The sequence below is a fragment of the Symphalangus syndactylus genome, chromosome 1 (assembly GCF_028878055.3).
Source record: "Symphalangus syndactylus isolate Jambi chromosome 1, NHGRI_mSymSyn1-v2.1_pri, whole genome shotgun sequence".
Lineage (NCBI taxonomy): Eukaryota > Metazoa > Chordata > Mammalia > Primates > Hylobatidae > Symphalangus > Symphalangus syndactylus.
This window is the reverse complement of record NC_072423.2, coordinates 102,363,276-102,374,869: the sequence shown is the minus strand read 5'-3', so window position 1 is coordinate 102,374,869 and position 11,594 is coordinate 102,363,276. Positions and strand designations below refer to the sequence as shown.

Genomic DNA, 11,594 nt, shown 5'->3' with positions numbered 1-11,594 from the left:
CAGGCGCCCGTCGCCACGCCCGGCTAATTTTTTTTTTGTATTTTTAGTAGAGACGGGGTTTCACTGTGGTCTCGATCTCCTGACCTCGTGATCCACCCGCCTCGGCCTCCCAAAGTGCTGGGATTACAAGCGTGAGCCACCACGCCCGGCCAAACCCAAGTGAGTTTCTAAGGCCAATGGTTATTCTGGTGGAGAAGGTTAAACCCAACATCAGGTAACTGGTCCCACCGGAAGGGGACAGTGGCCTGGCTAGCAGGAAGTGAATGGACTTGGAACGAGTGGACGGATGGAGACCAATTAGCCCTGAGGCGTTAGGTGGTGCCCATCCTCTGCAGCCTTGGCTTCCTTCCTGGTGAAGTGGGGACAATACCAGCGCCAGTCTCATCTAGGGCCGAGCTCCTCCAGGCCCTAGAGACTTATGCACGGGTCGTTTTGTCTGCTGAAGGTGGCTCTGCCCTTCTCTCCACCTGGCTGCCCGTGTTGCTGAGCCCCTGGGCCCAGCTGCCCTTTGCTGTCTTGCCCGCCAGGCCGGACCAGACCGCCTTGCCCCGGTGGCCCCTTCACAGGCCTCATCGCAGGGTTGTCTCCCCAGTGCAGGGCAGGCAGGAGGGGCTCTGGCCGCAGGTCGGGGTACAGGTCTTCCTCGGCCACTGCGTTTGAAGCAGGGGCTCTCTTCCCTTCTTTTCCATCTAAGTCCTCTAATCATGTCCCTCCCAACACTTACGGTCATAACTTGTCATTATTTTGTCTATTAGCTGTTTCCTTGAGTCTTGTCTGTCTTCTCCTTTCATTAGGACCCGCCTCCGTCTTGGTGGCCGCTGTATCTCCTAAACTCCCAGGCCTGAGATATAGTGGGGGGCCCATACAAGTTCGTGAAATGACTAAGGAGAAACAGCTGTGGAGGTACCAGCCCTGAGGACGCAGTGGGCCTGGGGTTGGGCGGACCCCAGGCTGCGGGCGGAGGCGGGACGTAGGGGCGGGGTTTCGGGGCTTCGGAGCGGAGCCTAAGGGGCAGGACTGGAGCTTCGGGGCGGGGCTTCGGGGCGCGGTCGTGTGGTCTTGACCGCGCGGCTCCGACTGCCCTCACTGAGTTCCTCAGGCCGCTCGGCTCTCTGGCCTCACGCCCGCGCTGCCGTTAGGGGGCGCCCGCTTTCGTGGCGCCGCGGCTCTGCTGGGAAGGCGCCGCCCGCGCCGGGCAGCTGGCGCCGCAACTCCGGGCGCGGGCTCAGTCGTCCCCTTTGCCGCCGCAGCCGCCGCCGCCGCCGCCGTCGCCGGGCGCGGGCTCGCTTGTCCCAGCGCTCGCGCTCTCCGGCCGCGGGCATCTCCCGGCCCGGCCGCAGCCGCCACCGCCGCGCAGTGAGTGGGGCTGGCGCGGGGCTTGCGGGGCTGGGGCTTGGGAGGGCCGGATTTCAGGAGACGTCTGCGCCGAGCCGCCAGGGGAGCGGGGCTGAGGAGGATCTGGGCGGGGGCTTCTGGAACCGGGCGGCGGCGGGGCCGCGTTGAGGGGACCGCGCGTCCCGGGGCTGGCACGAGCCAGCAGCGGAGGTGCCCGCGGCGGGGCCTGGGCGGGGGTTCCGGGGCCCGCCCGGCGGGGATGCGCGGTTTCTGCGGGCCCGGGTTCGGAGCTCCGCGGCGCGCCCCTCTTCCGGGCCCGGAGCATCGCCCGCCCTACCCCTGGCCGGGTCGGGTTGCGGGGGCTTCGCTGGCGGGGCAGCAGCGAAGCGCGGCCCGGACGGAGATATTTGGGGTGTGCTCGAAAATGATTGTTTTTGGGGGATGGCGCTTATTAGCCACCAATTGCCCTAGTTTAAAGCGTGAGGCAGGACTCAAAACCCTGCCTTTGGGATTTTCTGCCCTGAAGAGACTCTCAGATCGCAGCTGAGTTCCTTATGCCTAGATTTGTGTGTGTGCTGGCGTTTTTAATGCTTGATGTCAGAGGTGATAAATGGCCATGGTAATGGGGAGCCCTGGCAGCACCTGCTGGGCTGACAGTGGTAGAGGCTGTGTCTGGGGGTGGGACGGGGAAATGAAACGTGACAGAGATCCTGTTTGGATATTCTGCTGAAGTTACCATGTTTCTGTTCAAGTATACCAGTTCTAGAACAAGTTGATGGATCCAATTTTAGGACTTTGTGATAGAAGAGGTTTGGGTGGCAAAGTGACCTGGGATGACCCGGCTCGGCTAAGAATATTTGGGGTAGCCTAAGTATCTCTTCCATATCCCCCTGGCATGTTCTTTTTTTCGCTGTCACAAATGCTCTATTACTTGAATCATCCTGGGATAGGAGAGAAGCTTGGGGACAGCATGTAGCACAGTCCTGAGCCCAAGATTGAGATGTTTTCAAATGAACAAATATGTAGCTAGGAAAAGGAAAATGTTTTTGTCAGCAGGGTTGGTAGGTTGAGAGAATTTTCTCTTTGGCCGAAAACCATCAGTCCATACTGATACTTGATTTTGTGCTATGCCTTAGATATGAACGATGGAGTGGTCAGGATAGCCATGGATGCCATTCCAAAGTTTTGTGATTTGAATTTTCATAAATCATATTTTAACCAAAGCATTACTACTTAAAGGAATCTTAGGGTGAACCCTATGAATCCTTCAGTGCGTTTGGATTTTGATATTTGGGGTCCATTTAAAATGGAGTACATGTACATATTTGGATTCAGCTTTACCTTGGAGATAATCCTGAGTCATGCTTTAAAGAAGTTCCTTCTGAGATCAGGAGCTCAGATGTTTGGTGATCTCTGGGAAAACTGGGAAAACTAGACACTCCCCTTTACCTGTATGTAGTTCTCCCTTCTGGAGCTCTGGGAAAAGGAGGACCTGGGGAGACTTGAAGCAATTTAAGAGGCTGCCTCCTCCCTATTTGCCATCTCCAGGCCAATGCTCTAAATTACTTGTGTTCACATTCAAGTTTCTCATGTTAACCTAGAAATTTTGTTTATGCTGCTGCCACTAATGTTTTCACATTTGTCTAATACTTGCCAGTTTACAGATGGTTTTATATTCACGATCTCCCTTATTTTCTCCATTTCCTCAAAGAAGAAGCTGGGCATAAAGTGATTTTCTCAGGGTCTTATAATCAGTAACGGAGCAGAATTCAACTACAGGACCTCCCTGGGAACCTGTTCTCTTTCTTTGTCCTGATGTGTTACTCTTATAGGCCAATGTTTGCCTTTGTGTTGTGCCTAAATGGTGTAATTACCCCGTTGTGGGAAGGTGGTATTATACCGTTTTATCTTGCGGAAACTGAGGGTTAAGAGGAGTGTTACGATTTTGTGACTATTTGTGACAGCTTTTTAATATTAGGTCACTTTTAAACCTATAGCTTCTCTCTTCTAGACCACATGGTTGAGAGAGGAGAAAGAGAAAATGATTACTTTTAGAGAAAAATGCATTTCTGCAGTGGTGTGGTTAAGGATAATCTAACCATCATCACGTTCTCTTTGTATGCCTGGCTACTTGTGCTGGCCTGTATGTGAATGTTAACCCCAAAGACTCCTTTAGATGTCGCTGAACTAGTTACTATAAAAAGTATTTCACTTTCAAACTCCCAATTTCAAGAAGAGCAAAACTCAGTACAAAGGCAATTTTGAAGGTAAGTATTGAAAAAGGGAGTTTGTTCTCTTCTGACTACCAGACACTAAGGTTTCAGTAAAAAAGCATTTTTAAAGGGCTGCCTGGAAACTCTGGGAAGTCAGTAGTTGGAGTTTTTTATTATTCATTGGAGGTTTTTATTGCAACATATAGGTAGTTATATAGGATTAGGACTTTTGCCCTGGAGAATTCTTAATCTGTAGCAGGAATGATAAACTCAGAATATTTTTGTTAAGTTAGTTCATCATAACCATTAGGCCTGTAATTGCAATTCTGCAGTGATAGGGAGAATGGCATTTAAGGGTTCTTAGGTTATTTTTTTAAGTTATTAACTTACTGAATTATGCATTTCTTCAGATATGCTATTTTAGAAAATTAATACTTCCTTTTAAGGCTTCTATAAATTCTTCAGTATGTGTTTTCTTAAGCTTAATTACCTGCTAACATGACACTGTCAGAATTTATACATTAGTCACAATAACCTTTGAAGCTTAAACATGGTTGAATTTTCAGCACTGCTTTATATTCTTTGGGGAATGGTCGGTGTTTTCACAAGAATTTTATTTGCATCAAAGGTTACATCTTTTCAGGTGAACTGATTTTACAGGGTCAGAGGCTTCTTTGAACTTTATAGCTGTTTGTGCTTGGTTGCATTTGCTGTCTTTCAAAACCATCTTTAGTTTTAGTAAGGAAAGTCACTATAAAGGAAAAATTTTTTTTCGTTTTTTATTGTTACCATTCCTGGTAGATTTTCTGAAATATCAGATATTTCTTTGCTTTCATCAAGTAAAATAGGCCTATTTGATACCCATTTCAAGGTCTTCCTTCTGCTGCCTGTCTTGTGGTCATTTAACTTCTCATTAAGCCCTCCACTGGAGACTGTGCCAGAAGGTAGAGAAGATGAAAAGCAAATGAATCATTTTCTAATTGTTAGTAGCTCTGGAAAATGATTCAGTAGAAGAGATTGAAACTATTCTGGAAATTCTTTGGGATTGTATTTCATTCATCTGCATTGTTTCAGAGATATTCCTAATGGTCGTCAATTCAGAATTCAGAAGCTGATCATTATCCAGCTATTGGATAACAAGGAATTTTTCAAGCTTTTTTTATTTGTTTGTTTCTTGCTGTATTTAAGCATCACCACAGAAGATATTTAGAAGCAGGGAGAGATAAAATTTTAACTAATCAATACTGTTTTTTCCCTTTGAACTCTTTAATGAACAATTTGATTTCTTTAGACAGTTTAGTCATGGTTATTGGAAGTGACTAATAGTGACTTTGCTTCAATTTATTTTGATGTATCTTATATACAAGTATAGGAAGGCTTTTGGGTGGTTTTTAAGAAACATGGGCTGTAGATTCCCATAATTGCTTTCCTGAATTATTAAGCGTGAGCTTTCATCACATCTTTGTACCAGAACTTTTGCTTTTGCTGTGGAACAGATTCAGGGACATCATCTATAATTTTTTTTTTTTTTTGGATAACTGCCTAAGAAGTTACCTTGTTTTGATTTAGCAGTAAAAAAGAAAAAAAGGGTTAATAGTGGACAGACTTTTTGTTAATGGCTGCAACATTGATGTCTGCTTTTTTCGTTGTCTTTGATCTTCTGTTTCTCATTTAATCATTTGGATATTCATGGATTGGAGTTCTTTATGTCACTACAGACAGGACAGCAACCATTATTCACACTAGTTGAATGGGTTCCTGCCTTTTTTTGGTGGGGGGGCCTCAGGAGAATTTTTACAAACCCACTATGACTGTTTAGTTAGGCTGAGTTACTGTAAAATTTGTAAATAAAACCCTACTGGATGGATAGGGTTAATAGATGGCTATAGAGAGTTTAAAGTTAATCTTTTTCAATTTCTTGTCTCTTGGATTCTGTTCTTTCAATTTCTACCCTAGGAGGGGATTTTTGGAAAAATCTAGACTAAGAGTCAGAACATGCAAGTTCTTATCTAGTTACTTCCCAGCTGTGGCGCCCTCAGCTAGTCACTTAATCTGCCTTGTTTCTCTGTTTTGCATCTTTAAGATGAGGATAGTAATCCCTGCTCGGCCTACTGGTATCAGGAATGTTGTAGGGGGAAAAAAGTCTTTCATACCCCTGTCTACTAAATTGTTTCTTCCTTCTAGAATCCCTTCTCAGGTTGTTCGAATTTTCTTTCAAGGATTCAACTGAGTGGGCTCTTCCCAGAAGTCCTCCATGTCCCCTTTGGAATCTTGCTTTTCCCCTCTCGCGGGCCTCTGCTGGTCCATCTGTTATATAGCACTTTGAATTCTGTTCTGTACTTCAGTCATTGCATGTTGCCTTCCATTATAGATGGAAAGCTCCATGAGGGCAAAGATTGTCCTTTTCCTCTTTCTGTGTATCCACATTGCACATAGGCACCCCCTCCACTCTATAGGTGACCCACAATAATTGTTGGCTGAATGAATGATTATTGAGGCTGTCAGGAATGAATACTTTGGGTGATGGGAAAATGCCAAAGATGAGCATCTTACTAGCACTTTTGGATGAGTGGCCTTTTAAATTGCTCAGTTACTAATCTGTTGTTATCAGCAACTGAATCAGATCCTGGCAAGACAAATTGGCAAAGCCCATTTCTTGGTCCTGTTTACTTCGGATACTATTTGTGAAGCAAGTCAGAGGAATGAAAGACTGTCATAACAGTCTTGAATTTGACATTTGTTCCATTTCTCACCCCATAGCATGTGGAGGCCTATCTATATCCAACTGCTGAGTGTAAAGAATAAAAACTGACTGCCCCATAGTCTGGTCCACATTTTAGTTTGTGTGCTTTGAAGGATTTGCAAGGTAGAGAAATAGATGCTTCAGGCTCTGATTTCAGCCCATGCTGTGCTATGCAAATGTTCTCTACATGCCTGAGTGACCTTTTGAGAAAGAGCCTTTGTGATCTTCTGTAGCCAGGGCTTGTTCTGGGAATTCTGTGCCAGATTCCTCTAAAAGTGGGAAAAGTGGATCTGTTAAAGGACCACGTAAAAAAGCCAGTGCTTTTCCTGGATGAATACCAATAAGTCCATGTTTCTTACCATGTCTTGCCAGAGCTTTAGAAATTTGCTCTGCAGTTTGCTTTGCAGGTTGATTTGGGATTGAAGTGTGTGAGAGGGAACTGACTAAGGCAGTTCAGTAGCTGGGAAACTGTTTGTTTAAGTGCTTTTGAATTGTAGATAAAAATAAATTCACATTGGCATCATTAGTATCTGAGCATTTCTCAGTGTCTTAAGGCTGGCTCTCCATGAGTGCTGGCTGATTGACTCTCATCTATATTGGTAAGGTTCTTTTTGCCCCAAATCGTGCTCTTTTAACACTTTGGCATTTAAATCGCTTTCTATTTGTTTTAATTGTTGTACAAAGAGAAATACATCATTATTTAAAAGCGTCATTATTATTTTTTATATTATAAGATAAATACCATTCTGATGTATTTCTTTTGGAAAGGGATGCTGGTGTCCTGGGAGGTTTATGATTTTTGATGCTTTTACTCAGGTGATTGGCTTGTATACCTGAAATGCTAATGAAAAGGAGTTTTCCCCTTCTCCCTTTTTCTTTTCTTTCTTTCTTTTTTTTTTTTTTTTTGAGATGGAGTCTCACACTGTTGCAGGGGCTGGTGTGCGGTGGCACAATCTCGGCTCACTGCAACCTCCGCCTCCCAGGTTCAAGTGATGCTCCTGCCTCAGCCTCCTGAGTAGCTAGGATTACAGGTGCCCGCCATCACGCCCAGCTAATTTTTTGTATTTTTAGTAGAGATGGGGTTTCACTATGTTGGGCCGGCTGGTCTTGAACTCCTGACCTGGTGATCCGCCTGCCTCAGCCTCCCAAAGTGCTGGGATTATAGGTGTGAGCCACCGCGCCCAGCCTCTCCCTTTTTCTTAAATGACCTTTTTGCTGAGGACCATTATAGGTTTGTACCAGGATAAGGTTGTAGAGTTAATCATAATGTTCTCTTATATAAATTCTAAAAATTGATTTTCTAAGAGGAGAGGTAGAATTTGAATGACTGGGTTACTTCCTAGACTCTTCCTCCTTCTCTTAAGTACAGGATAGTTCTTTCTCTGAAAATCTTCCATCTCTCAGTTCCAGATGGGTTCTCTATGGTAAGAATACAGGACATGTAGAAGGCCCTAGGGGAATGCTTTCTTCCCCAGATGGTTGCCCTGTAGTAGGTTTCAGCTGAGCAAGGATGAGTAGTTTTTCTGGTGTTTGGCCTCCTCTGTTGGGTGGAAAAAGCCTTTCTTCTCTATTTTCATAGTTATATATGCTATCATATGTCTGTTTTTCTCCTCTTGAAGTTTCCCTGAAACCTGGGCTCTTGAAGACGCATCACTGGAGCAGATGGATAATGGAGACTGGGGCTATATGGTGAGTGCTTCTTGGAGATGCATTTTGAAGGCTGGGGAATTACTTTTGTGTGTCTTTTTATCCTTATGTATTTTTAGGTATATCTTATAAGAAAAGAAAATTGTGAATTTGTGTAACCTCTCTTCCCCCTTTTACTTAGTTTAGGTGTATTTTGGAGGCGTTTTTGTCTTGTGTGGTGTTTTTTAAATTTTTATTTTATTTTTTAATTTTTTTTTATGTGGAGTCTTGCCTTCTTGCCCAGGCTGGAGTGCAGTGGCGCGATCTTGGCTCACTGCAACCTCCACCTCCCAGGTTCAAGAGATTCTCCTGCCTCAGCCTCCCGAGTAGCTGGGATTATCAGCGTGCACCACCACATCTGGCTAATTTTTGTCTTTTTAGTAGACATGGGGTTTCACCACGTTGGCCAGGCTGGTCTCTAACTCCTGACCTCAAACAATCCTCCGCCTTTGTTTGGTGTTTTAATGGAATCAAACTCAAAATGGATTTTCCAAATACTTTTTATAATCACTGGAGAGGTAACGTGATTTTTTATTTTTTAAAGTATGTTGCTCTGAAGACTCTTTCTTCATGAATAATGACTACAAAAGGATCTAGTGAGTAATGATATGGAGGATATTTTATTGTGGTTTGGGAGATTAATGGTTGAGAAAGTGCCTCTTCTCCCACTTGCATTTTTTGTATGTGCATATGTCTCCCTATTTTTCTATTCCTTTGGTGTAAGGCATATTTTACTTGCCTAGTACCTGAAGTCTCTGTCTGCCTTTCTTTTTTCTTTTTTTTTTTTTTTGAGACAGGGTCTTGCTCTTTTGCCTAGGCTGGAGTGCAGTGGCGTGATCTCGGCTCATGACTTTCCAAGCTCAGGTGATTGTCCCACCTCAGCCTCCTGAGTAGCTGAGACGATAGGTGGGCACCAACATGTGTGGCTAATATTTTGTATTTTTTGTAGAGACGGGGTTTTGTCATGTTGCCCAGGCTGGTCAGCAACTCCTGGGTTCAAGTGATCCACCCTCCTTGGCCTCCCAAAGTGCTGGGATTACAGGTGTGAGCCACCACACCTGGCCTATTTTTTTCATAAATAGTATTTCTAAAACTGAAGGTATGTTTTTTAAGAGAAGCTTGCTTCTCAAAATTAAAGGCCAGATTGCAGCATTAATGTTACAAAAGTGAATACACTATCAGATTATGAAATTTTATGGCTGCTGTTAGCTTTTGGGTATGTGATACTTTTCTGGCTTGGTTGTATTGACTAAACTGTATATTTTAACTTAGTATTTGAAAGTATCACTTCCATGAAAAAGTTACCAAGATTAGGTCTGCACAGTTTTTAATTTAATTTAATTAATTTTTTTTTTTTTTGGAGACAATCTCTCTGTGTCTCCCAGGCTGAAGTGAAGTGGTCTGATCTTGGCTCACTGCAGCCTCCGCCTCCCAGGTTCAAGTGATTCTCATACCTCAGCCTCCCAAGTAGCTAGGACTACTCAGGGGCCACCACGCCCAGCAAATTTTTTTTTTATTTTTATTTTTAATAGAGATGGGGTTTTGCCATGTTGCCCAGGCTGGTCTTGAACTCCTGAGCTCAGGCAATCCGCCTGCCCTGGCCTCCCAAAGTGCTAGGATTACAGGCATGAGCCACTGTACCTGGCCCAAATTTTTATTTTAAAGACAAATTTCATAGTTTGTTCCTTTTGTTTGAGGGGGAGAAACCAAAGAAATATTGAAAGTAAATGTCTATATTATCAGATCATTTTAATTCTATCTAATGTTAAATTAAGTTCAGAAAAGTGCAAGCCTTCAAAAAAAATCAGAAAAATATAAGTGTATTTTAGCGTGGCTTTTCCCTTCCCACAATATATTCTGGCCTGAAAACTCTGTAGATAATGGGCCCGAAATGCTGTGGCTCTGGAAGTCAATGCCCTGTATTCTTGGCATAAGTCTTTAAAGAATTGGATTTCTCCTTTTTTTTTCTATTGAAAACAAATGTTGTTAGATCACTTCGTCTGGGTGGGTTTATTGCTGGTAGTAAAGTCATTTTGCATTAGAAGATTACTAAATACATTATAGCCTGAAAGAATCTTGGGCTTTGCTCAGTATCACTTATTTTCTTAATTTGTCAAAGTTAGTATTTAAAAATTTCAGATGACTGATCATTTCTTTAAAAATTTCAGATGACTGACCCAGTCACGTTAAATGTAGGTGGACACTTGTATACAACGTCTCTCACCACATTGACGCGTTACCCGGATTCCATGCTTGGAGCCATGTTTGGGGGGGACTTCCCCACAGCTCGAGACCCTCAAGGCAATTACTTTATTGATCGAGATGGACCTCTTTTCCGATATGTCCTCAACTTCTTAAGAACTTCAGAATTGACCTTACCTTTGGATTTTAAGGAATTTGATCTGCTTCGGAAAGAAGCAGATTTTTACCAGATTGAGCCCTTGATTCAGTGTCTCAATGATCCTAAGCCTTTGTATCCCATGGATACTTTTGAAGAAGTTGTGGAGCTGTCTAGTACTCGGAAGCTTTCTAAGTACTCCAACCCAGTGGCTGTCATCATAACCCAACTAACCATCACCACCAAGGTCCATTCCTTACTAGAAGGCATCTCAAATTATTTTACCAAGTGGAATAAGCACATGATGGACACCAGAGACTGCCAGGTTTCCTTTACTTTTGGACCCTGTGATTATCACCAGGAAGTTTCTCTTAGGGTCCACCTAATGGAATACATTACAAAACAAGGTTTCACGATCCGCAACACCCGGGTGCATCACATGAGTGAGCGGGCCAATGAAAACACAGTGGAGCACAACTGGACTTTCTGTAGGCTAGCCCGGAAGACCGACGACTGATCTCCGACCCGGCCACAGGTTCCTGGAAACAGACTCTCCAGGAAATGGAAGATACTGATTTTTTTTTTTAAATCATAGTGTGAGATTTTTCTTTCTTTTAAATATTTGTATTTATTTGAAGGCAGTGAGGACCAGAAGGAAGTTTTGTGCTTTGGCAGACTCCTCCATGTTTTGTTCCCTTCCCCCTGAGTATGCATGTGCCTGTTCAGAGTCTCCAGATACCTTTTTTATAAAAAGAAGTCTGAAAATCATTATGGTATATAATCTACCCTTAACAGAGCTTTTCTTATTACAGTGCTAAAATGATTTCTGATAAAATGGTCCCTAACTCAACTAGAAGGCTAAAAACACAAGAATGAAAGAATAAGCAGAGTACTCATGATGCCTTTGAGAAAAATCAAAACATCATGTAGGGTGACCTAGTTTCCAAACCAATAAATAGGTAGTATTGTAATATTAAAGGAAAACTGTTCCAATCATTTAAAAGTACTTATTAAGTACTGCTTTTTACAGTTATGACAACTGTTTCTTTCTATGCATATAAATCAACGAACCAAATATCTGTAGCCATGGAAATGTCTGACTAGAAATATTTATATTGAATTCTGAATACAAAATGTCCCTGTGGTAGAAATCTTAATCTTTATGCCTGGTGCAGTATAATTCCCAAGTGTACTGTCTACCAGAAAAAAAAAAAACTAATAAAAAATGAAATATGAAAAGTAAGTTTGTATTTATTGATTATTATTACTTAAGGGGAGA

At 43.3% G+C, this 11,594-nt stretch overlaps 1 protein-coding gene across 2 annotated transcripts; it reads left to right on the top strand.

Moving 5' to 3' along the window:
- The first annotated feature begins 1,019 nt into the window (after positions 1-1,019).
- KCTD6 (potassium channel tetramerization domain containing 6) lies at positions 1,020-11,558 on the top strand. Of its 2 annotated transcripts, none has more exons than XM_055273101.2 (3): positions 1,020-1,356; positions 7,911-7,980; positions 10,146-11,558. In XM_055273101.2, the coding sequence occupies exons 2-3, from the start codon at positions 7,954-7,956 to the stop codon at positions 10,830-10,832; spliced, it is 714 nt and encodes a 237-aa protein (XP_055129076.1). In that variant the 5' UTR covers positions 1,020-1,356; positions 7,911-7,953; the 3' UTR covers positions 10,833-11,558. The 2 variants fall into 2 exon arrangements, with proteins under 2 accessions (XP_055129076.1, XP_055129069.1); XM_055273094.2 differs by lacking the exon at positions 1,020-1,356 and adding an exon at positions 1,392-3,602.
- Positions 11,559-11,594: the final 36 nt, after the last annotated feature.

Bases quoted from the DNA above. Each gene is read 5' to 3' on its own strand.
- KCTD6 (XM_055273101.2), top strand. From the start codon at position 7,954: ATGGATAATGGAGACTGGGGCTATATG. The intron at 7,981-10,145 runs GTGAGTGCTTCT...TAAAAATTTCAG, and splicing joins ATGGAGACTGGGGCTATATG to ATGACTGACCCAGTCACGTT.